The sequence below is a fragment of the Lampris incognitus genome, chromosome 1 (assembly GCF_029633865.1).
Source record: "Lampris incognitus isolate fLamInc1 chromosome 1, fLamInc1.hap2, whole genome shotgun sequence".
Classification (NCBI taxonomy): domain Eukaryota; kingdom Metazoa; phylum Chordata; class Actinopteri; order Lampriformes; family Lampridae; genus Lampris; species Lampris incognitus.
The window spans coordinates 123,320,201-123,338,701 of record NC_079211.1 but is presented as its reverse complement, the minus strand read 5'-3'; the positions used below and the strand labels follow the sequence as shown (position 1 = coordinate 123,338,701).

At 44.2% G+C, this 18,501-nt stretch overlaps 1 protein-coding gene across 1 annotated transcript in view; it reads left to right on the top strand.

Moving 5' to 3' along the window:
- The window catches only part of osbp2b (oxysterol binding protein 2b), a 96,235-nt gene that overhangs the window by 64,306 nt on the left and 13,428 nt on the right, over positions 1–18,501 (top strand). Inside the window, 3 exon segments of the mRNA XM_056274790.1 lie at positions 8,764–8,962; positions 9,496–9,616; positions 15,546–15,612. Of these exon segments, the coding sequence (XP_056130765.1) occupies positions 8,764–8,962; positions 9,496–9,616; positions 15,546–15,612 (387 nt within the window).

Genomic DNA, 18,501 nt, shown 5'->3' with positions numbered 1-18,501 from the left:
TATAAGCATGTGTCATTGCATCCACATACTCATGCCAGCGGGGTTTCAGGTGAGGCTCTAGTGTCCCCAGCATGTCCATGAGAGTCCGGTTGAACCTTTCGGTGGTGCCGTTACCCTGGGGGTGATAGGGGGTTGTGTGTGTCTTAGTGACACCAGTACACTTACACAGCTCTTTCACCACAGCACTTTCAAAATTACGCCCCTGGTCTGCATGTAGTTTTGCTGGGAATCCAAACCGACAGAAAAAGTTCTTCCACAGTACCTTCGCCACTGTACAGGCTTTTTGGTCTTTAGTGGGATAGGCCTGGGCGTACCGGGAGAAGTGGTCAGTAACAATAAGCACATTTTCTATGCCTCCCTTTGATTTCTCCAGAGTCAGAAAGTCTACACACACAAGTTCCATAGGAGCGCTGCTGTGAATACTGACCAGGGGAGCCCTGAGGCCTGCAGTTGGAGTCTTTCTGAGGCAGCACCTTTCACACTGCTCACACCAAGCCTTGATTTCCTGGAACATCTTAGGCCAGTAAAATCTCTCCCTTATCATCTGCAGCGTTCTCTCAAACCCTAAATGCCCTGAGTCATCATGAAGTGCAGTCTTGACAGATGTGTGAAATCTCTCTGGTAGTACCAGCTGCTCTACTACTCCCCTTTGACAGTCTTTGACCTGACGATACATTATTCCATCCCTTACTAATAACCTCCGCCACTCTTTTAAGAGACGGCAAACCTGCCTGCCACCACCAATCCTCTCGCTGTGGCTCGGTTTTTGGTTCACACTTTTAAAGTGCAAAACAGGACCGATTACAGGATCCTCTTTTTGCCCTGCACGAATCTCCTGTTTTGTCAATGCAGGTAGAGAGTCCATCCCCACATCTTGATAGGATTCACCGAGCGTGTGTGACAGAGGTTCTTGATGCTCAGGTCCCTCTGAAGCGGAGCTTTCCAGTTGTTGGGGAGATTGTTCCTCTACACACCTTTGTACTTTGGCTGATACAAACTGAGGGCAGGTTTGCAGGACTTGGGTGACCTCCTGGTTAGACAGCCGGGAGAGGGCATCAGCATTCGCATTATTCTGTCCCCTTCGATACGGCACATCAAAATCAAATGCTGACAGCCGAGACACCCACCGCTGACCTGTAGCATCCAATTTTGCAGACGACATGACATACTTGAGGGGGTTATTGTCTGTCTGGACTGAGAACTTGCGCCCATATAGATGGTCATAGAACTTGTCGGTCACTGCCCATTTCAGAGCGAGGAACTCTAGTTTGTGTGCAGGATACCTCGTCTGCTGGGCTCAAGCCTCTGCTGCCATAAGCTATGACTCTCTCGACTCCGTCCTGAACTTGGGCTAATACAGCACCAAGCCCCTCCCCCGAGGCGTCAGTCTGGAGCAGAAAGGGTAGGCTGTAGTCTGGATAGCCTAACACTGGAGTAGTTGTCAATCTTTCTCTCAGTGACTGAAAAGCCTCCTTTAAATGCTGCGTTGAGTGGGGCGTGGTGCTCTCCGCAGAGGTCGCAGGAGAGCACCAGATCCCAGTACAGGGCGGACTGGGATCTGGGAGCACCGCTCGACATACTCGGGCTATATGCCCTTGCTTCCCACACCGGTAGCAAACAACACTGGAGCCCTGAGTAACTGTTCTGGGAAATGGTTGGGGCCTTAGTGGGGGTGCAGGGGCTGGTGCAGGGGTAGGTGCAGCAATTCTCAACTCAAGGTGAGCCAACTTGGTCATCTGTTCTTCTTGGCTAAGAGCTCATTTCTTGACCATATCTTTAAGCTCTGTCCACTCTGAAGTGTGTTTTGACCTCTCTGACCTCATATTGGTATCACATTCTGATGTGACCTGTACCTGGGTGAGCGCTTTCTTTGTCTTGTGTTGTGACTGGAACTTCTGAGTCTCTTTTGCAAGGTTTCTAAGCTCTGCTTGCAGCTCCCGGAAACTCAAAAGCTTGGGCTTCATTGGTGCGATCCTTGCATACACCATCTCATCCATAAGCCCTCTTAGAAACTGTCGAATGAGTTTACTATCACGATCAGGAAATTGCCTGCCCCCTCTTTGACTTTCCTCTACCGCTCTCAGTGTTGCCTCCAGAGCAATAGCATAAGAGCAGGCAGACTCTCCGGACCCCTGGCTGCACTCATAGAAGTCGGCTAGTGGATCAAGTGAGCCTTGTGTGTCGCTGTATTCAGCCCTGAGCTCCTCATACGCCTTCTCTGGAGTCTGGTCGTGGGGGGGTAGGTTCAGGACTAGCTTCCTGGCCTCACCGCTCAGGTGTCGCACAACAGTCGAAAAGCGGAGGTGTGTGGGGAGCTCGATTGCCTCCAGAAGGTACTGCATATCACGAACCCAGTCTTCTACAAGTATTTTGCTGTCTGGATTGCCAGTGAAGATTTGGACATTTTTTACCTGATGAGTTTGCATGAACCCACCATATGCATTTGGTGGAAGGGTTGTGTTGGCTGCGGCTCTGACGGGAGCATTCATTGGGGGCTCATACGGACGTGGGTACATGTGCGGGGTGGTGGATGGGTGTGGTGGAGGGTGTTGTGGGAGTGTGTTGTGGTACATGACAGCTCGAGGGTCTGAGGCAGCGGCTGTGTGGTTAGGGGCTACATGTTGCACTGCTAGTGGGGTGGTCACCTCTTGGGGGTAGAGGGCAGCAGGCTGTGACATATGCACCTGGGGGATTGATCCATGCTGCAAACTTTGAAGGGCCTGGGGCACAGGGGGATTATATGCAGGACCAGTGTAGACCTGGGGTTTAGGCTCGGCAGCAGGGCTTTGGTAAGGAGGGGTGTCTGGGTGAGTCATGGTAGGCTGCTGTACAGTTTGCATTTCCATGGAGGTGGGGCACGAGAGGCTGTTAATGGGCAAAGGGTGTGTGTGCTGGTTCACACTGGCTTGGGCCGGGGGATTAGGTTCCACTAATATCTGTACAGCTGGAAGGGATGCACTGGGCAGTGAGGGTGCTTGCATTGGAGCTCTAGAGGCTGGCAAGGTGGGTGCATGAGCTGGAGGGGAGTAGTGAATAGGGTAAGGTGACAGTATTGGGGGCGGTGGAGTGAGTGGTGCACTTAGTCCTGGGTATGGGGGCTGCTGACTGCTGTGGTGGTCTTGAGGGAGGATCAGCTGTTGGGTGGTGGTGGGGCTAGTGAAGTAGTTGTTAAGCTTTGGCCTCACTGATTTCTGTTGATTTGCAGCACTGGTGGTTGTTACGCCCTTGCTTGAAAGGTGGGGTTGTGTCTGGGCTGGAAAGTCACAGTTGTGGCTGGCTGTGGGCATCGGGGGCAGTTGGGAACCCAGTGTGGCAGCAGAGGCACCTTCATGCTTTGACTGATAATCTGCATAGTCACTGAACATTTTGATTTTTTTTTCTAAATCACTATGACTGGTGTAACTGTTGGTGTCAAAACATATGACTATTAATGATTCACTGTGTTCACAGAATAAGTTTAGCTGTGTATGCAAAATCTCCTTTTTTTCAGTAAATACATCAAAAAACAATAATCACTATCAACTCAAAACTCACATTAAACTTGAGTCAAAATCAGATGGTCAATACACAACCCTTAACCAAAACCAAAAAATTATGAATGATATACACTCACCGGCCACTTTATTAGGCACACCTGTCCAACTGCTCGTTAAAGCAAATTTCTAATCAGCCAATCACATGGCAGCAACTCAATGCATTTAGGCATGTAGACATGGTCAAGACAATCTGCTGCAGTTCAAACCGAGCATCGGAATCGGGAAGAAAGGTGATTTAAGTGACTTTGAACGTTGCATGGTTGTTGGTGCCAGACGGGCTGGTCTGAGTATTTCAGAAACTGCTGATCTACTGGGATTTTCACGCACAACCATCTCTAGGGTTTACAGAGAATGGTCCGAAAAAGAGAAAATATCCAGTGAGCGGCAGTTCTGTGGGCGAAAATGCCTTGTTGATGCCAGAGGTCAGAGGAGACTGACCAGACTGGTTCGAGCTGATAGAAAGGCAACAGTAACTCAAATAACCACGCATTACAACCGAGGTATGCAGAAGAGCATCTCTGAACGCACAACACGTCAAACCTTGAGGCAGATGGGCTAGAGCAGCAGAAGACCACACCGGGTGCCACTCCTGTCAGCTAAGAACAGGAAACTGAGGCTACAATTTGCACAGGCTCACCAAAATTGGACAATAGAAGATTGGAAAAACGTTGCCTGGTCTGATGAGTCTCGATTTCTGCTGCGACATTTGGATGGTAGGGTCAGAATTTGGCGTCAACAACATGAAAGCATGGATCCATCCTGCCTTGTATCAACGGTTCAGGCTGGTGGTGGTGGTGTAATGGTGTGGGGGATATTTTCTTGGCACACTTTGGGCCCCTTAGTACTGTGCGGACAAACACGTTTGCGATGTCAAACTAACTTGGTAGGCAATCCCCTTTTATCATGCCTACGCTAAGGTTGTATTTTGTGTCTGATTATAAGGAAAATGTGCAGGGTAAATTATGTGTGTGTGTATTTTTTTTTGTTTTAGCTGTAGCTAGTAGGCCTATAAGCCACTCTGTTGGTCGGTCTGTCGGTCCAAAATAGCTGGTTGCAGCTTATCACGAATTGCGTGCTTGTTAAGAAGACATCCGAATTCTTAATATTATTTTTCTTTGTAAATATGGACATTTTGTGCAAGAACTGAAATGCAACCCTGTCACTGTGATTTGTTATGATTAAGATAAAGGCAGGACATTTTCTTCAAAACGAGCACCCCCAGTCATTTTGAAAAGTTGGCGCCTATGTATGCAGGGACTTCTTATTCCAATTCCCCATGGTAACTATGTTTTTGAAGACAATATAACGGTGTACACATATACACTTACGTCCATAAGTATTTGTACAGTTACACAATATTTGTAATTTTGCCCCTGTACACCACCACAGTGGATTTGACATGAAGTATTTGAGATGTGATTGAAGAGTAGACTTTCAGCTTTAATTTAAGGGGTTGGATAAAAATATGGCATTAACTGTTCAGGAATTACAGCCATGGATATACAGGGTCACCCCATTTTCAGAGGCTCAAAAGTAACTGGACAAACAAACATAACTATGATTATAACAATTATATTTAATGTTTGGAGGAAAATCCTTTGCAGTCAATGACTGCCTGAAGTCTGGAACCCATCGACATCTTCAAATTCTGAGTTTCCTCCTTTGAAATGCTCTGCCAAGACTTAACGGCAGCTGCCTTCAGTTGCTGGTTGTTTGTGGGTCTTTTGGCCATTACTCTGGTCTTCAGCAAGTGAAAAGCATGCTCAACTGGGTTGAGGTCCGGTGACTGACTTGGTCACTGATGAATATTCCACTTTTGAGAGACTCTTGGGTTGCTTTCTCAGCTTGTTTTGTGTCATTATCCATCTGCAGTGTGAAGTGCCGTCCTCTCAGTTTTGTGACATTTGGCTAAATCTGAGCAAATGGTATATCCTTATAAACATCACAATCCATCCTGCTACTTCTGTCAGTAGTCACTTGATCAATAAACACCAATGACCAAGTTCCATTGGCAACCATACATGCCCATTCCATAACACCACCTCCACCATGTTTGACAGATGATATGGTATGCTGAGAATCATGAGCTGTTCCTTTTGTTCTCCATACTTTTCCTCTTTCCATCCTTCTGGTACAAGTTAATCATTGCTTCATCTGTCCAAAGAACCTTGTTCCAGAACTGGGTAGGTTTTTAGATGTTTTTAAACACAGTCTAATCTGGCCTTCCTGTTCTTAAGTGACACCAGTGGCTTTCACCTTGTCGTAAACCCTCTGTATTTACTTTCATGCAGGCGTCTCTTGATTGTAGACTTGGACAATGATACCCCTACCTCTCAAAAGTGTTTTTGACTTCGCTAGATGTTGTGAATGTGTTTGTCTTCACTAGGGAAAGAATTCTAAGATCACCCACTGTAGATGTGTTCCGTGGTCTTCCAAGCCTTTTGGTGTTGCTGAGCTTGCCAGTGCATTCTTTCTTTTTAAGAATGTACCAAAATGTTGATTTGGCACTCCTGAAGTGTTTACTATCCATCTGATAGATTTCCTTTGCTTTTTCAGCCTAATGATTGCCTCCATCACTTGTATTGACACCTCTGTGGACTTCATGTTGAGAGTTCCGATGAGCAGCTACCAAATGTAAATACTTGGAATGAACTCCAGACCTTTTATCTGCTTAATTTGCCATGGAATAATGATGGAAAAGGTCTTACTTGCCCATGAAACCACTTGTTAGTCAAGTGTCCAATTACTTTTGATCCTCTGAAAATGGGGTGACCATATATAAAACTGGCTGTAATTCCTGAACAGTTAATGCAATATTTTTGTCCAACCCCTTAAATTAAAGCTGAAAGTCCACACTTCAATCACATATTGGTTACTTCATTTCAAATCCACTGTGGTGGTGTACAGGGGCAAAATTACAAATATTGTGTCACTGTTCAAATACTTATGGACCTAACTGTAGCTGTATAAATATTGTAGTTACAACCAGGTAAAAAAAAGTACATTCAATAAAAGGGGGAACCTTCAATAAAGTCTATGAAAGTACTCCAAGTTAAAGGAAAGTTTTTGCGGGTTTTACATATTATCTTGGCGCTTTTCTAAAGGTAGAAGGGACAGCACCTCCCTTAACCACTGCAAAAATTATGGAGCTTTATTGGACTTCCAGTTAAAAAGAGTAATTCTGTGAGCTAGCAAGTTGTGACCTTACAGTTAGGGGGTGGTATGCCCAAGATGGCTGTGTGAAAATCAGGGGTTATGGTCTGTTTACAGATTTGTGAGAATACATTAAGCATATGTCCCCAGTAACTGTTGCGAGAGAGGGGCATGCCCAGAACATGTGTCCCACTGAAGCTGGACTATAGCTACACCTCGGACAGCCAGGGTCTGCGGTAGGAAAGATTCTGGCAAGCTTGTCCCCCGAGTAGTGAAGACGGTAAAGCACCTTAAATTGAATTAAACTGTGTCGTATACACAATGAGGAAATGTGTATACGACTTATGAGCCTTTTAATAGAAACATATTCTGTTCTGCAATCAAGGGTTTTGCCTCTTACTCATCATTTTACCATCTTTGTAAACTCAGTGTGCTACAGGACTATAAAGAGCTTGGGAGATGACTAATTGACATAATGATGATGGCCTGATACAACAGTGATAAATAGTCTTGATTACATTAATTGATACTTACATGATTGAATCTCTTTACGTCTCTCATTCCATCCCCATTTTTTACAATCAGCCCATCAGCTGAAGATGCTGTGTTGAAATTAAATCATAACCTGCTGACTTTTCTTTATAAAAAATAATCTAGAGACTTCCTTACTGAGATTAATAAAAGTTTCAACATAGTGGTTATAAAAGGATTTCCTTTCTTGCATAAAAGAATAACAGACAGTCCTAGTAGATAAAAGGAAGTTCTGCATACTTTCACTTACGCAATATTAATCGTCTTCGCCCATCACATACACGTAACAGCACCGCCATACTCGTCGCACCCTGGTTACATCCTGTATTGACTACTGCAGTTCTATCCTCTTGGGTCTTCCCCTCCAGTGTCTTCATAAACTTCAGTTGGTCCAGAATTCAGCTGCCCGTAACATGACCAGAACTCCTTCCATAGATCATATCACTCCTGTTCTTCAGCAACTCCACTGGCTCCCTGTTAAATACAGTATTGACTTCAAGATACTGCTTCTCACCTTTAAAGCCCTTAATAACCTAGCTCCTTCATATCTTTCTGAACTCCTTCATATCCACACGCCCTCCCACACTCTCAGATCCTCTACTGCTCTCCAACTCACTACACCATGGGCCCGCTTGACTACCATGAGGTCTAGAGCCTTCAGTCATTCTGCCCCCCGCCCATGGAACTCTCTTCCACAAGAAATTCACAACATTGACTCTCAACCTTCAGATCCCATCTCAAAATGTACCTTTTCAAACTGGCATAATCAGTCTGATCCATGCTTCACTGAGTTTTGTGCAGATGATGATTTTATACTTATCTGTTGTATTAACTTTTTGTCTACCCTGCTTTTTGATTTTATGCTGTCTGATAGTGCTTTTTTAAAAACTATGTTCTGTAAGATGTCATTGAGTGCTCTGAAAGGCGCCCACAAATAAAATGTATTATTATTATTATTTACATGAAAGATATGAGCAAGAGCTAAGAGAAATCAACCTATGAAAATCAGGGAATAATAATGTATTTAAGGTATTGGGCAGCACAGTGGCCCAGTGGTTAGCACTGTTGCTTCACATCAAGAAGGTCCTGGGTTCGAACCCCAGGCTGTCCCAGGTCCTTTCTGTGTGAAGTTTGCATGTTCTCCCTGTGTCTGCGTGGATTTCCGGGTGCTCCGGTTTCCTCCCACAATCAAACAGACATGCATATTAGGGTTAATACTCCTGTCTGTGCCCCTTACCAAGACAATGGAAAGACGAACTGGAGTTGGTCTCTGGGCACTGCAGCTGCCTACTGCTCCCATACAATAGGATAGGTTAAATGCAGTGAACAATTTCATTGTAAGAATACGACAAATAAAGTGGCTTTTTGGGGAATGAACTATCACATCAAAAAAAATTATTTTTTTACACGTATCTTAAAGAAAAAATATACTGTTTAAAAAAAATCAAATCCCATATGGAATAAAAAAAATCTGAGGAGGTATTGCACATGTATTTATCAGCATAGCTAATGTTTGTTGTGTGCTTGTGATTTTTTCTCCCAGGCGTGCCGGGACTTCTTGGACCTAGCAGAAACCCACAGTCGGAGATGGCAGCGGGCGCTGCAGTATGAGCGAGAGCAGCGCACCCACCTGGAGGAGACCATTGAGCAGCTAGCTAAGCAGCATAACAGTCTGGAGAGAGCCTGGAGGGAGGCCCCCGCACTCGCTGCCAACACACCCAGTGCCCCCACCCCTGGCAAGGGTGAGACCCACAGTCTGTGTGCTTTCAATTACTGCAACTCTCGCCGGAACCCATCCTAACTTCTCGACAGTCGTGGCGTGACTGGCCTTAGGTCTAATATTATAGGAACTAATGAGCTTACAGACCAGACAGTAAATGAGGTGTTTGCCATAGTAAAAGGTTTATAATCAGATTCCTTTGTAATAACTAAAGGGGTTTGGAAGAAAACTTTTCTTAGATCTAAATTGGTTCATAGGATATAAATTATTGCATCCTAGAAAGATGTGTACTCTTCTGCTCCATTCTCCATGTGAAATTAAGATGTACAAGATTAAAAATTGAACTTTTTGGCAAAAGAAGCATACCCTGAGGGCCTGAAAGTATTTTGATTAGTCAACCTATTTACCTAAGCTTATCCTTGATTAATCACCATGGGTATGTGATTTGCCAGTTTCTCATTTAGCCATGTACAATACAAACAGTTGTATTAAAGTTCTTCTGATGTCGTACATTTGTGAATGTGCGATTACATGATATGGCCTGTGTCCTTACAGAAGGGAGTGAAAGGCCACTCAAAGAGGACGCAAGTGATGATGAAGATACTGAGTACTTTGATGCCATGGAGGACTCACCTGCGTTCATCACAGTGACCGCTGTTGAGCACACACAGCACAGGTCAGTCTCGCCAACCACGTGTGTAGCAACTTTTAAAAGTCAAGTCAAGTTTATTTATATAGCACATTTAAAACCTCCACAGTTGAACCAAAGTGCTGCACAAGCTTAAAATACAATATAAAATAAGTGACATATGAATATAAAAGCCACTAATGATTGCATTTTCACTGAGTAGTTTAAATTGATCCCTTTCTGGTTTTAAGTGTCAATTCCAAACTTGAATGCATCAGTAAAAAGGTTCCACTGATTATGAATTCTAGCAAATGGTTGTCTAAACAGTTCAGGCATAACAAAACAGCCTAGTTCAAATTTCAACAGCATACATTTACAGGTCGATTAGTATGGCCCACAAGCCACAACAAGTGAAAATTGTGTGCTTCTCCCAGCATCAATCTGCCATTATTGACTCATCTACCCGTCTGTATTTCCCATACCTTGGGAATATAGAAAGTGAATAAAATTATACTGATAGTACTATTAAACAATGAAAACACAATGTTATACAAAGGATCCAAAAACATGTACTAAAGTTGGTGATTGACAAAATCCATATAGTTAGAAAATATGTTGTTACTGCTCACTCTTAAGCGGCCCTGTGGGCCGAATAACCCTTCACCACTGACCCAAATCAACCATAGGAAAAACATCTTTACCAAATTGGTGGCATTTATAACACAACCAAGACTACCTAAAGACGCAAAGTCATAACCCAACAGCAACCCAAAATCCCAGGCTGAGAGGCAGAAAGACCAGCAGTCCCCCATGCCAGAAGCTTCTCTCTTCTGATGCTGGCACAGGTGCTCTTAAGTACTTCATTCACAAGCTAGGTGCACCTCATTGAGCAATCAGATGTAGCACATCTGAGCAGAGCTAGCGAGCACAGGAGAGGAAAAGGGGCAAACAGCACAGGGAACACGTACAAAGACATTTAAAGTGGCACTAAGAACACAGAGTTCACCATGACAAATTACAATGATTTATGCATTGAAATGAAGTGTACTTGGCACTTAAAATGAGGAAACGAGTGCTACTTACCAAAGCTGCTGTATGTTAAAAGATAACACGCACAAGGCAAATTTTATTTGTATAGCACATTTCAGCCACAAGGTAATTCAAAGCGCTTTATATAAAAGGCAACAGAACGAATTTAAAAACAAAAAGAGTAAAAGTTACAGTGCAAGGTGATAATCAAAAGCTTCAAATTTGATATAATAAAAGGCAGTGGCAAACAGGAAAGTCTTCAGCCTTGATTTAAAAGAACAGGGTTGCAGTTTTTTTGGGAGTTTGTTCCAGATATGTGGTGGATAAAAAGTGAACGCTGCCTCTCCATGTTAAGTTTTGACTTTGGGAACAGAAAGCAGACCCATCTCAGATGATCTGAGGTCTGGATGATTCATAGCATAGCAGAAGATCAGAAATGTATTTTGGCCTAAACCATTCAGTGCTTTATAAACCAAGAGCAGCATTTTAAAAATCAATTCTTTGACGGACAGGAAGCCAGTGCAAAGACTAGAGACCTGTGGAGATGCCGTTACAGTAGTCGAGTGACGATAAAATGCATGGACAAGTTTTTCCAAATCCTGCTGAGACATAAATCCTTTAGTTCTTGATATAGTCTTCAGGTGATAGTAGGATGACTTTGCATTTATCTTAATGTGGCTATTTAAATTCAAGTCTGAGTCCATGGCTAAACCAAGATTTCTGACTTGGGTTTGTGGTTTTTAACATTACCAATTGTAGCCGAGAGCTGACTTAATTGTTCTTCCTTGGCTTCAAAAGACAATTACTTCAGTTTTATCTTTGTTTAATTGAAGAAAATTCTGAGACATCCAATCGTTGATTTGTTCAATGCACTTACGTGGGGCCACTGATGGCTGAGTGGAATAAACTGCCGTTCTTGCAATCCGCTCGTCATGTGGCTGGGAGGTTCATAGCCCAGACTTGCCTTAACCGGTCATGGCCAGAGTGTCCGCGGGGTAAGGCATTCATTAGGCCACCCTTAGCTGAGGGATAGTGGGTGTAGATCGGTGGTGTTCGGGGACTCGTCATTCTCCCGTGACCCCTCTGGGCGCCTGCAGCCAAGCAACCGAAAGCATTCTCCCCGTGTCTCCTTCACGGCCTGAAGGTAATGCAATCCATGCGAGGCTTCAGCACGTAAAATAGCAAGAGCAGGCGACAAGTTTGAAGGAAGTTGGTGTTACGACTATCTCCTTCCTGTGGAAACATGAGCCAGGAGTTATTCGACAAGATTTTCAGCCCTATACCATTGGGTTAATCGGGTGGGATAAAGGGGGAAAAAAAACTAGAAATAAATGTATATATATATATATATATATATATATATATAAAGCACTTATGTGATTACAGTCCCTGGTGATATGGTTATCTAAATATGTGTCACCTGCATAATTATGGTAACATTGTCGTTTTCCATAATTTGAACTAGTGGGAACATATACACATGTTAAGCAGAAGCAGCCCCAGAATGAAGCCTTGGAAAACTCCACAGGTCATTTTTGTCCACTCAAATGTGTAATTACCTATAGACACAAAGTAGTCCCTGTCCTTTTAAGTAGGTTTCAACCCGGTTTAGTGTCAGAAAGTCCCACCCAGGTTTTTTTTTTTTTTTTTTTTTTTTTTAGTCTGTCTAGTAATGGGTTGTGGTCAGTGTCAAATGCATCACTTCAATACTTACCAGGACTAAGATTCTGCCAGTGGCTATGTTTAGGCAAATGTCATAAAAGACCTTAACAAGGGCAGTCTCAGTGCTGTGGTCAAAATCCCGACTGGGAGATCTCAAAACCGTTTAGTGCCAAGAAGTTGTTCCACTGCTGGAAAACAGCTTTTTTCTGTGATTTTACTCAGAAACAGGAGGTTTGATATGGGCCTGCAATTGTTCTTTAGTGAAGTGTCTAGATTATTCTTTAAGAGTGGCTTGATGACTGCAAACACTACATCTCGATTGCTTTCCAACCCCAAAACATGCTGCGCCAGAAATTGGTCCACCCAAAGGATCAGGTCCCCCAGCATAAACAGGGCAATATAGTGTACACTGTTAAGTGCTGGGAAGATTGCCATGAATTGCACAGCGGGGAATCCAAACAGACTCTGGCGAATTGGATGGCACAACACAGAAGCTCTACCTCATCAGGCCAGGACTCCACAGTGTACACCCATCTAAAGGCCAGTGGCCCCTCATTCAAGGATGATGTGCACATCCTTGATAGGGAGGTTTGAACAGGGAATCAAAGCAGCCATCTATGAAGAGGGAACTACCATCCCTGAACGGGGGGGGGGGGGGGGGTTAAGAGTACACCTGTCACCATCTTGCAATTGCAACTATTCCCCAATCTTCTGAATAGTACACATGGCCATTGTAACCAATTAATGGTCAAGGCAATTTGCATATCACCTTCTTAAAATAATGGCCCAAGTCACATTTTCTGAAACAAATAAACTATATGATATTTCTTAATCAGTTCACACAAAGGTTATGACCTTCTTCAGTGGAGGGAGAAGAGAGGGGAGGCATTTCCCTAAAGCAAAACCTCCACAGACCAAAACCACTCTCAATCCAGAAGACTCAGAAAAACACCTCACTACCTTCTAGAACCTAACAGTGTTGCTCAGAAGGCCCAGCAGTACACCAAGACAACTCTTGGCACCTCAACATGAAGTAAACAATATGCAGACAAGTCACAACAAATTGGGACTACTGCTGATAAGGTTTCAACTTGGGTGACATGTGGAACAAACAAGAGCTTATCACACATGAAAGGGCCCATCAAGATGTTGCCACTGGGTTTAAGAATGAGCAGCAACCACACAAGTAGCCTAATGGGGGGGGGGGGGGGGGTTCCGCTCTTACTAGGTACAAAATGACTACCATCATAAGGTGAAAAAGAAAACGCCATAAAACCAAACAAAGATGTGTGTGTACTGACAAAAACAGTAACGCAGGTGACCAGCAAGTGGAGCACAACAGCCACAAACCAAAAAAAGTCACAACAAGTAGACCAACTACAAAGTTGCTGCCATGCACCAACAAAAATGAACAGCCACCATGTGGTCATCTACTTACACAAGTTACTGTGATGGATGTAGGAAACCAGCAGCACAAACTGACAGATCACACCCACCACATTAAGATCCGATGATCAAAATGTGTTGCAATTAAATTAACACAAGTGACCACACCAAAAGTAGACTGCAACTACTATAATAGTAAGTGGTCACACAATAGTCAACCACTGTACACAAATATTGCCAACTTACACCTAAACAGCAACCTACAAATGACCCAACAAATGTCAAGTGCAGTTACAAAAGGCCACAAACCACAAGTATTTATCACTATTACAAGATGAAGCGATCAAACAAAGTAGTCGTCTCAACAACCCCCCACCCACACCCCTAGGTACTGTGTAAAATGCAAAAAAACCCCAGGGAATTAAGCTGTAGAGGCACCCCAACCTGCCTACTGGGATAGCTAACTAACCTAGCTAGTTTTCAATGTGTTGTCAAGCTCAAGGTGACTTTAACCATTAAACTCAGTGCATCACCAAAGACGTAGCCAAGTGCAATACACTGACGCATGCCCCCACTCAGGATTTCCACCAAAAATAAGACAAAACTACAACATGGCGAGCTCTTCAAACCTACCTGGTGGCTATCTAGTCAAGGTGCTCAAAACTCCAAGCTGTTGAAAGTTAACCAGGCAAAAGCACAACTAAACAAGCAGCAACAACTACAAATGAACCAACAAAAGATGACCACTACACTCAAAAAAAGGCTGATTAGATACCCACAAAAATTTACATACATTTATCTCACCTTGTGGACGTCCCGTTCCAGACGAGCCCCCCCCCCCCCCCCCATTTGTTATACCCACCCCAAGGCAGCTCTATGAAGCGAACAGCACTCAACCACAGGAAAAACAACCAAATCCATGAGATTTGTTAACAAAAAGGTATACAAACAACCAAGACACTAAATCAAGACTACAAAAAGACAAAGTCAAAACACACCAGCAACCCAAACTCCCAGGCTGAGAGGCAGCAAGACCAGCAGTCCCCCACCCCTAGAAGCTTCTATCTTGTGATGCTGGAACAGGCACTCTTAAGTGCTTCATTCCCAGGCCAGGTGCACCTCATTGAGCAATCAGATGTAGCACACCTGGGCGGAGCTAGAGGAGACAGGAGAAGAAAGGGGGACAAAGAGCACAGGGAACACATGCAGCCATAACTATATCTATTAAATACAGTATTCATTTTTTGAAGAATGGGCATTACCCATTTATGTGTTCTTCATTTTGAAAGAGTAATGTGGTAGTCCAAACATTCATTTCAGCGACCAACACAGTGGAAATAGGCAATCTGTTGTTTGTGTTTTGTTGTTTGTGTTTTGTTGTTGTTGTTTTTTTACATTTTTTTGAATGCTCATCTCATGCATTCCTTCAGTCTTGCCAGACATTCTCGCCCTTTTCGGTTCAAAATAGACTGGCCTTCAATTCCTGCTTCCTGGTTTGTAAACCAACCCTTTCCATGATTTCCTATGGAAAGTAAAGCATTCAGATTCTTACTGCTGCTTGTGCACTCATCCTTCCAACTTATCTTTATGTTTTTAACACTTATTTTTGCTCTTTTTCAGTCAGCCTTTTTACATCAGTTTTGCCCTGTTTTTGCAGAGCACCTGCTGTCTCAATCTCCTTTTTATAGTAATGAACAATGTGTCTGCACATCTGAGGATAGTATTTCCTTGCTCATCATCATTTTAGCTCAGCTATTTCAACACATCTCTCAACCCCTACAGCAACACTGGCAATTATTAAACTTTATGAGTGGCACAGTCATCAGTGATATGCACTTAGTCTACTATCTTCTTTTGGTGTTCACTGTTAAGTAAAGAAAATGTTTTCATTTTGTTGCAGGCGTTCTCAAAGTAACTTGAGTGGAGCAAGCGGAGGCCAAGCCAACGACTGGAATCAGGATGATCACGTAAGTGTCTGTCTTTTTAACAGCTGTGACTATTGGGACTTATGACTTTTAGCACAATGCTGCCCTTCATGGTCTCACTTTACATTCAAACATGCTGTCAAGAGAGTTCACAACCTATTCATTTACTTATTTCACCTTCAACTTCAACTTTAAACTTTATTTGTCTCCAGAGGGCAATTAGATTTGCAGCAAGGCAGATACAAGATGATAAAATACAGAAAGACTACATCTGGTACATCAAACTGGGGGTAAGGAGGGCACTGGATGTCATGGACTCGGAGAAGACAACAGTGGTCCAAGGTTGATCTTCCCAATCTTAGAATTGCATACAAGAGTAAAGTGCTGAATTTCCAGACATCAATTACAAGATCAACATGTCACTAATGTAAATACAACATGGATATGTAAGTACAATTCAACAACCTTATTCAAAACAACATAGCCAACAACTTCGTCATAAACAAAATCAACATAGTTAGCCAAGGTTGGCAGCCTCGTGAAACATTGTCACAACTATCATCATCATTGTCACTATTATCATCATCAAAGAACAACACCATCACTACTCTCTACCCCCCTGGCCTGAGTTCAGAAGGGAAATGGCGGTGGGAGTGAATGAGTGCCTGTATCTGTTACTCTTTACAGGGGGAAATCTTAACCAGGAGTCAGAAGGTAGGAGCTGAAACTCAAGAGTGAAGGGGGTGGGCACTGACTAATAGGATGGATTTAGCCTTTAGGTTACTTTGCTGGAAACCTAGGATTTTACTGTTGACTTTCACCATTTTGGAAAGAGCAGTTCTGGATTTGATGCTGAGATTGCCATACCAGCAGATTACAGAAAATGTTAATACAGACTCAATGTAGGATTTGTTAAAAAAAAGGGGGGGGTCACGAGGAGTCTTATCAACATAGAGCGTTGGGTGGCTTCTCTCAGACTGGACCCCATGTGCCACAGACCCCACAGGGTTACGGTGTCTGCGTCATGCGCTCTTGCACTTCACCCTTGGAAACAGCTCTCTCCTGATGGAGGGTGTGCATATGGACATGATATCGGCCAGAAAAGTAGTGACAACGGATGCCAGCCTATCGGGCTGGGGCGGTGTTTTCGAAGGCAGGGCAGTAAATGGGGTCTGGAGCACACATCTCTATCACACCCATATAAACTACTTGGAGTTTCTAGCAGTGTTTCTAACGCTAAAACATTTTCTGACATTTCTCCGGGGGCATCATGCGCTGGTGAGTACAAGACAACATGACTGCAGTGGCCTATATCAACCACCAGGGAGGTCTGCACTCCCAACAGCTGCACATATTGGCACGCAAATTGATACTGTGGAGTGATGAGCATCTCTCTCTGTAAGAGCAACGCACGTCCCTGGGATTCAGAATTTGGGTGCAGACCTCTTGTCCTGAGGGAATCCCCTTTAACGCAGAATGGGAACTGCACCCGGCTGTAGTGGATCAGATTTGGACATGGTTTGGCCGTGCAACAGTGGACCTGTTTGCATGGGGGGAGAATTCACAGTGCCCACTGTTTTTCTCCCTGCATGACCAGAGTGCATTGAAGGGAGTGGATGCGTTCGCGCACGAGTGGCTGCACGTTCCACTATATATGTTTCCCGCACTGGTCTTGATTTCCTTGACATTGTGCAGGGTGTGGGAGGATCGTCTTTCCCTGATTTTGATCGCTCCTCACTGGCTATCCATGCACTGGCTGGCGGAAGTGAAGCAGTTTCTCACCCGTGGTGCCTCCCGCTGCATAGAGAACCTCCTCTCTCAGGCGTGCAAGCAGATATTTCACCCCCACCCAGAGGGGCTCGCCCTGTGGGCCTGGCCTGTGAGTGGTTTAATTTAAGACATACTGGACTATCACAGAGTGTCATTAATGCGATTCAGAATGCCAGAGCATCACCCACCAGGTCCCTTTATGACTGTAAGTGGAGAGTGTTTGAGAAATGGTGTGCTAGTGCATAGGAAATTCCCTTTCAATGTTCAGATGGTGCAATTTTGTCCTTTCTACAGGACCTGATTGACAAGAAGAAGGTATTTTCTACTGTCAAGGTTCACTTGGCTGCTATTTCCGCTTGCCATGTTGGTTTTGATGGTAAACCGGCAGGCCAGCATCCCCTTGTTTCTCGGTTTATGAAGAGTGCACAGAGACTGTTACCCAGCTCTAAGCCTATGTCACCCTCCTGGGATATGACTGTAGTTCTGGAGGCCCTCACCAGTCATCCCTTTGAGCCACTGAAACACATAGACATGAAAATGTTGTCTTTTAAGGTGGCTTTGTTGTTGGCTTTGGCTACGGCTAAGCATATGAGTGATAGTCACGCTCTGTCTGTGCATCCTACTTGTATGCAGTTCATCCCAGGGAACCTTGGGATGACCTTGAAGCCTAATCCTGCTTTCATCCCTAAAGTGGTCAATCCATGCTTGCCAGTGGACCTGATGGCTTTTCAGCCACCTCCTCACAGCTCTGTGGAGCAGCAGCAGCTGCATATGTTGTGCCCAGTTCATGCTTTACACACTTATGTGGCGAGAACAAGGGCCTTCAGGAAAGGGGATCAGTTGTTTGTGTCCTGGGCTGAGCCCCACAGGGGCAAGTCCATCACCAAACAAAGACTTTCTCACTGGATAGTGGATGCTATCATGCTGGCTTACTCCAACTCAGGCCTTCAGGTTCCGGCTGGGTTGCGGGCACACTCTACTAGGGGTCATGCGACCTCTTGGGCCTTGTTTAGGGGGGGTCTCTAGTCAGGATATCTGTGTGGCAGCTAGCTGGTCATTGCTCCTCATATTTGCAGGGTTTTATAAGTTGGATGTTACAGCTTCAAGCCTTGCTCATGGTGTCTTGAGTGTGGGTTCCTCAGTGGACCTGCCTCACCCACA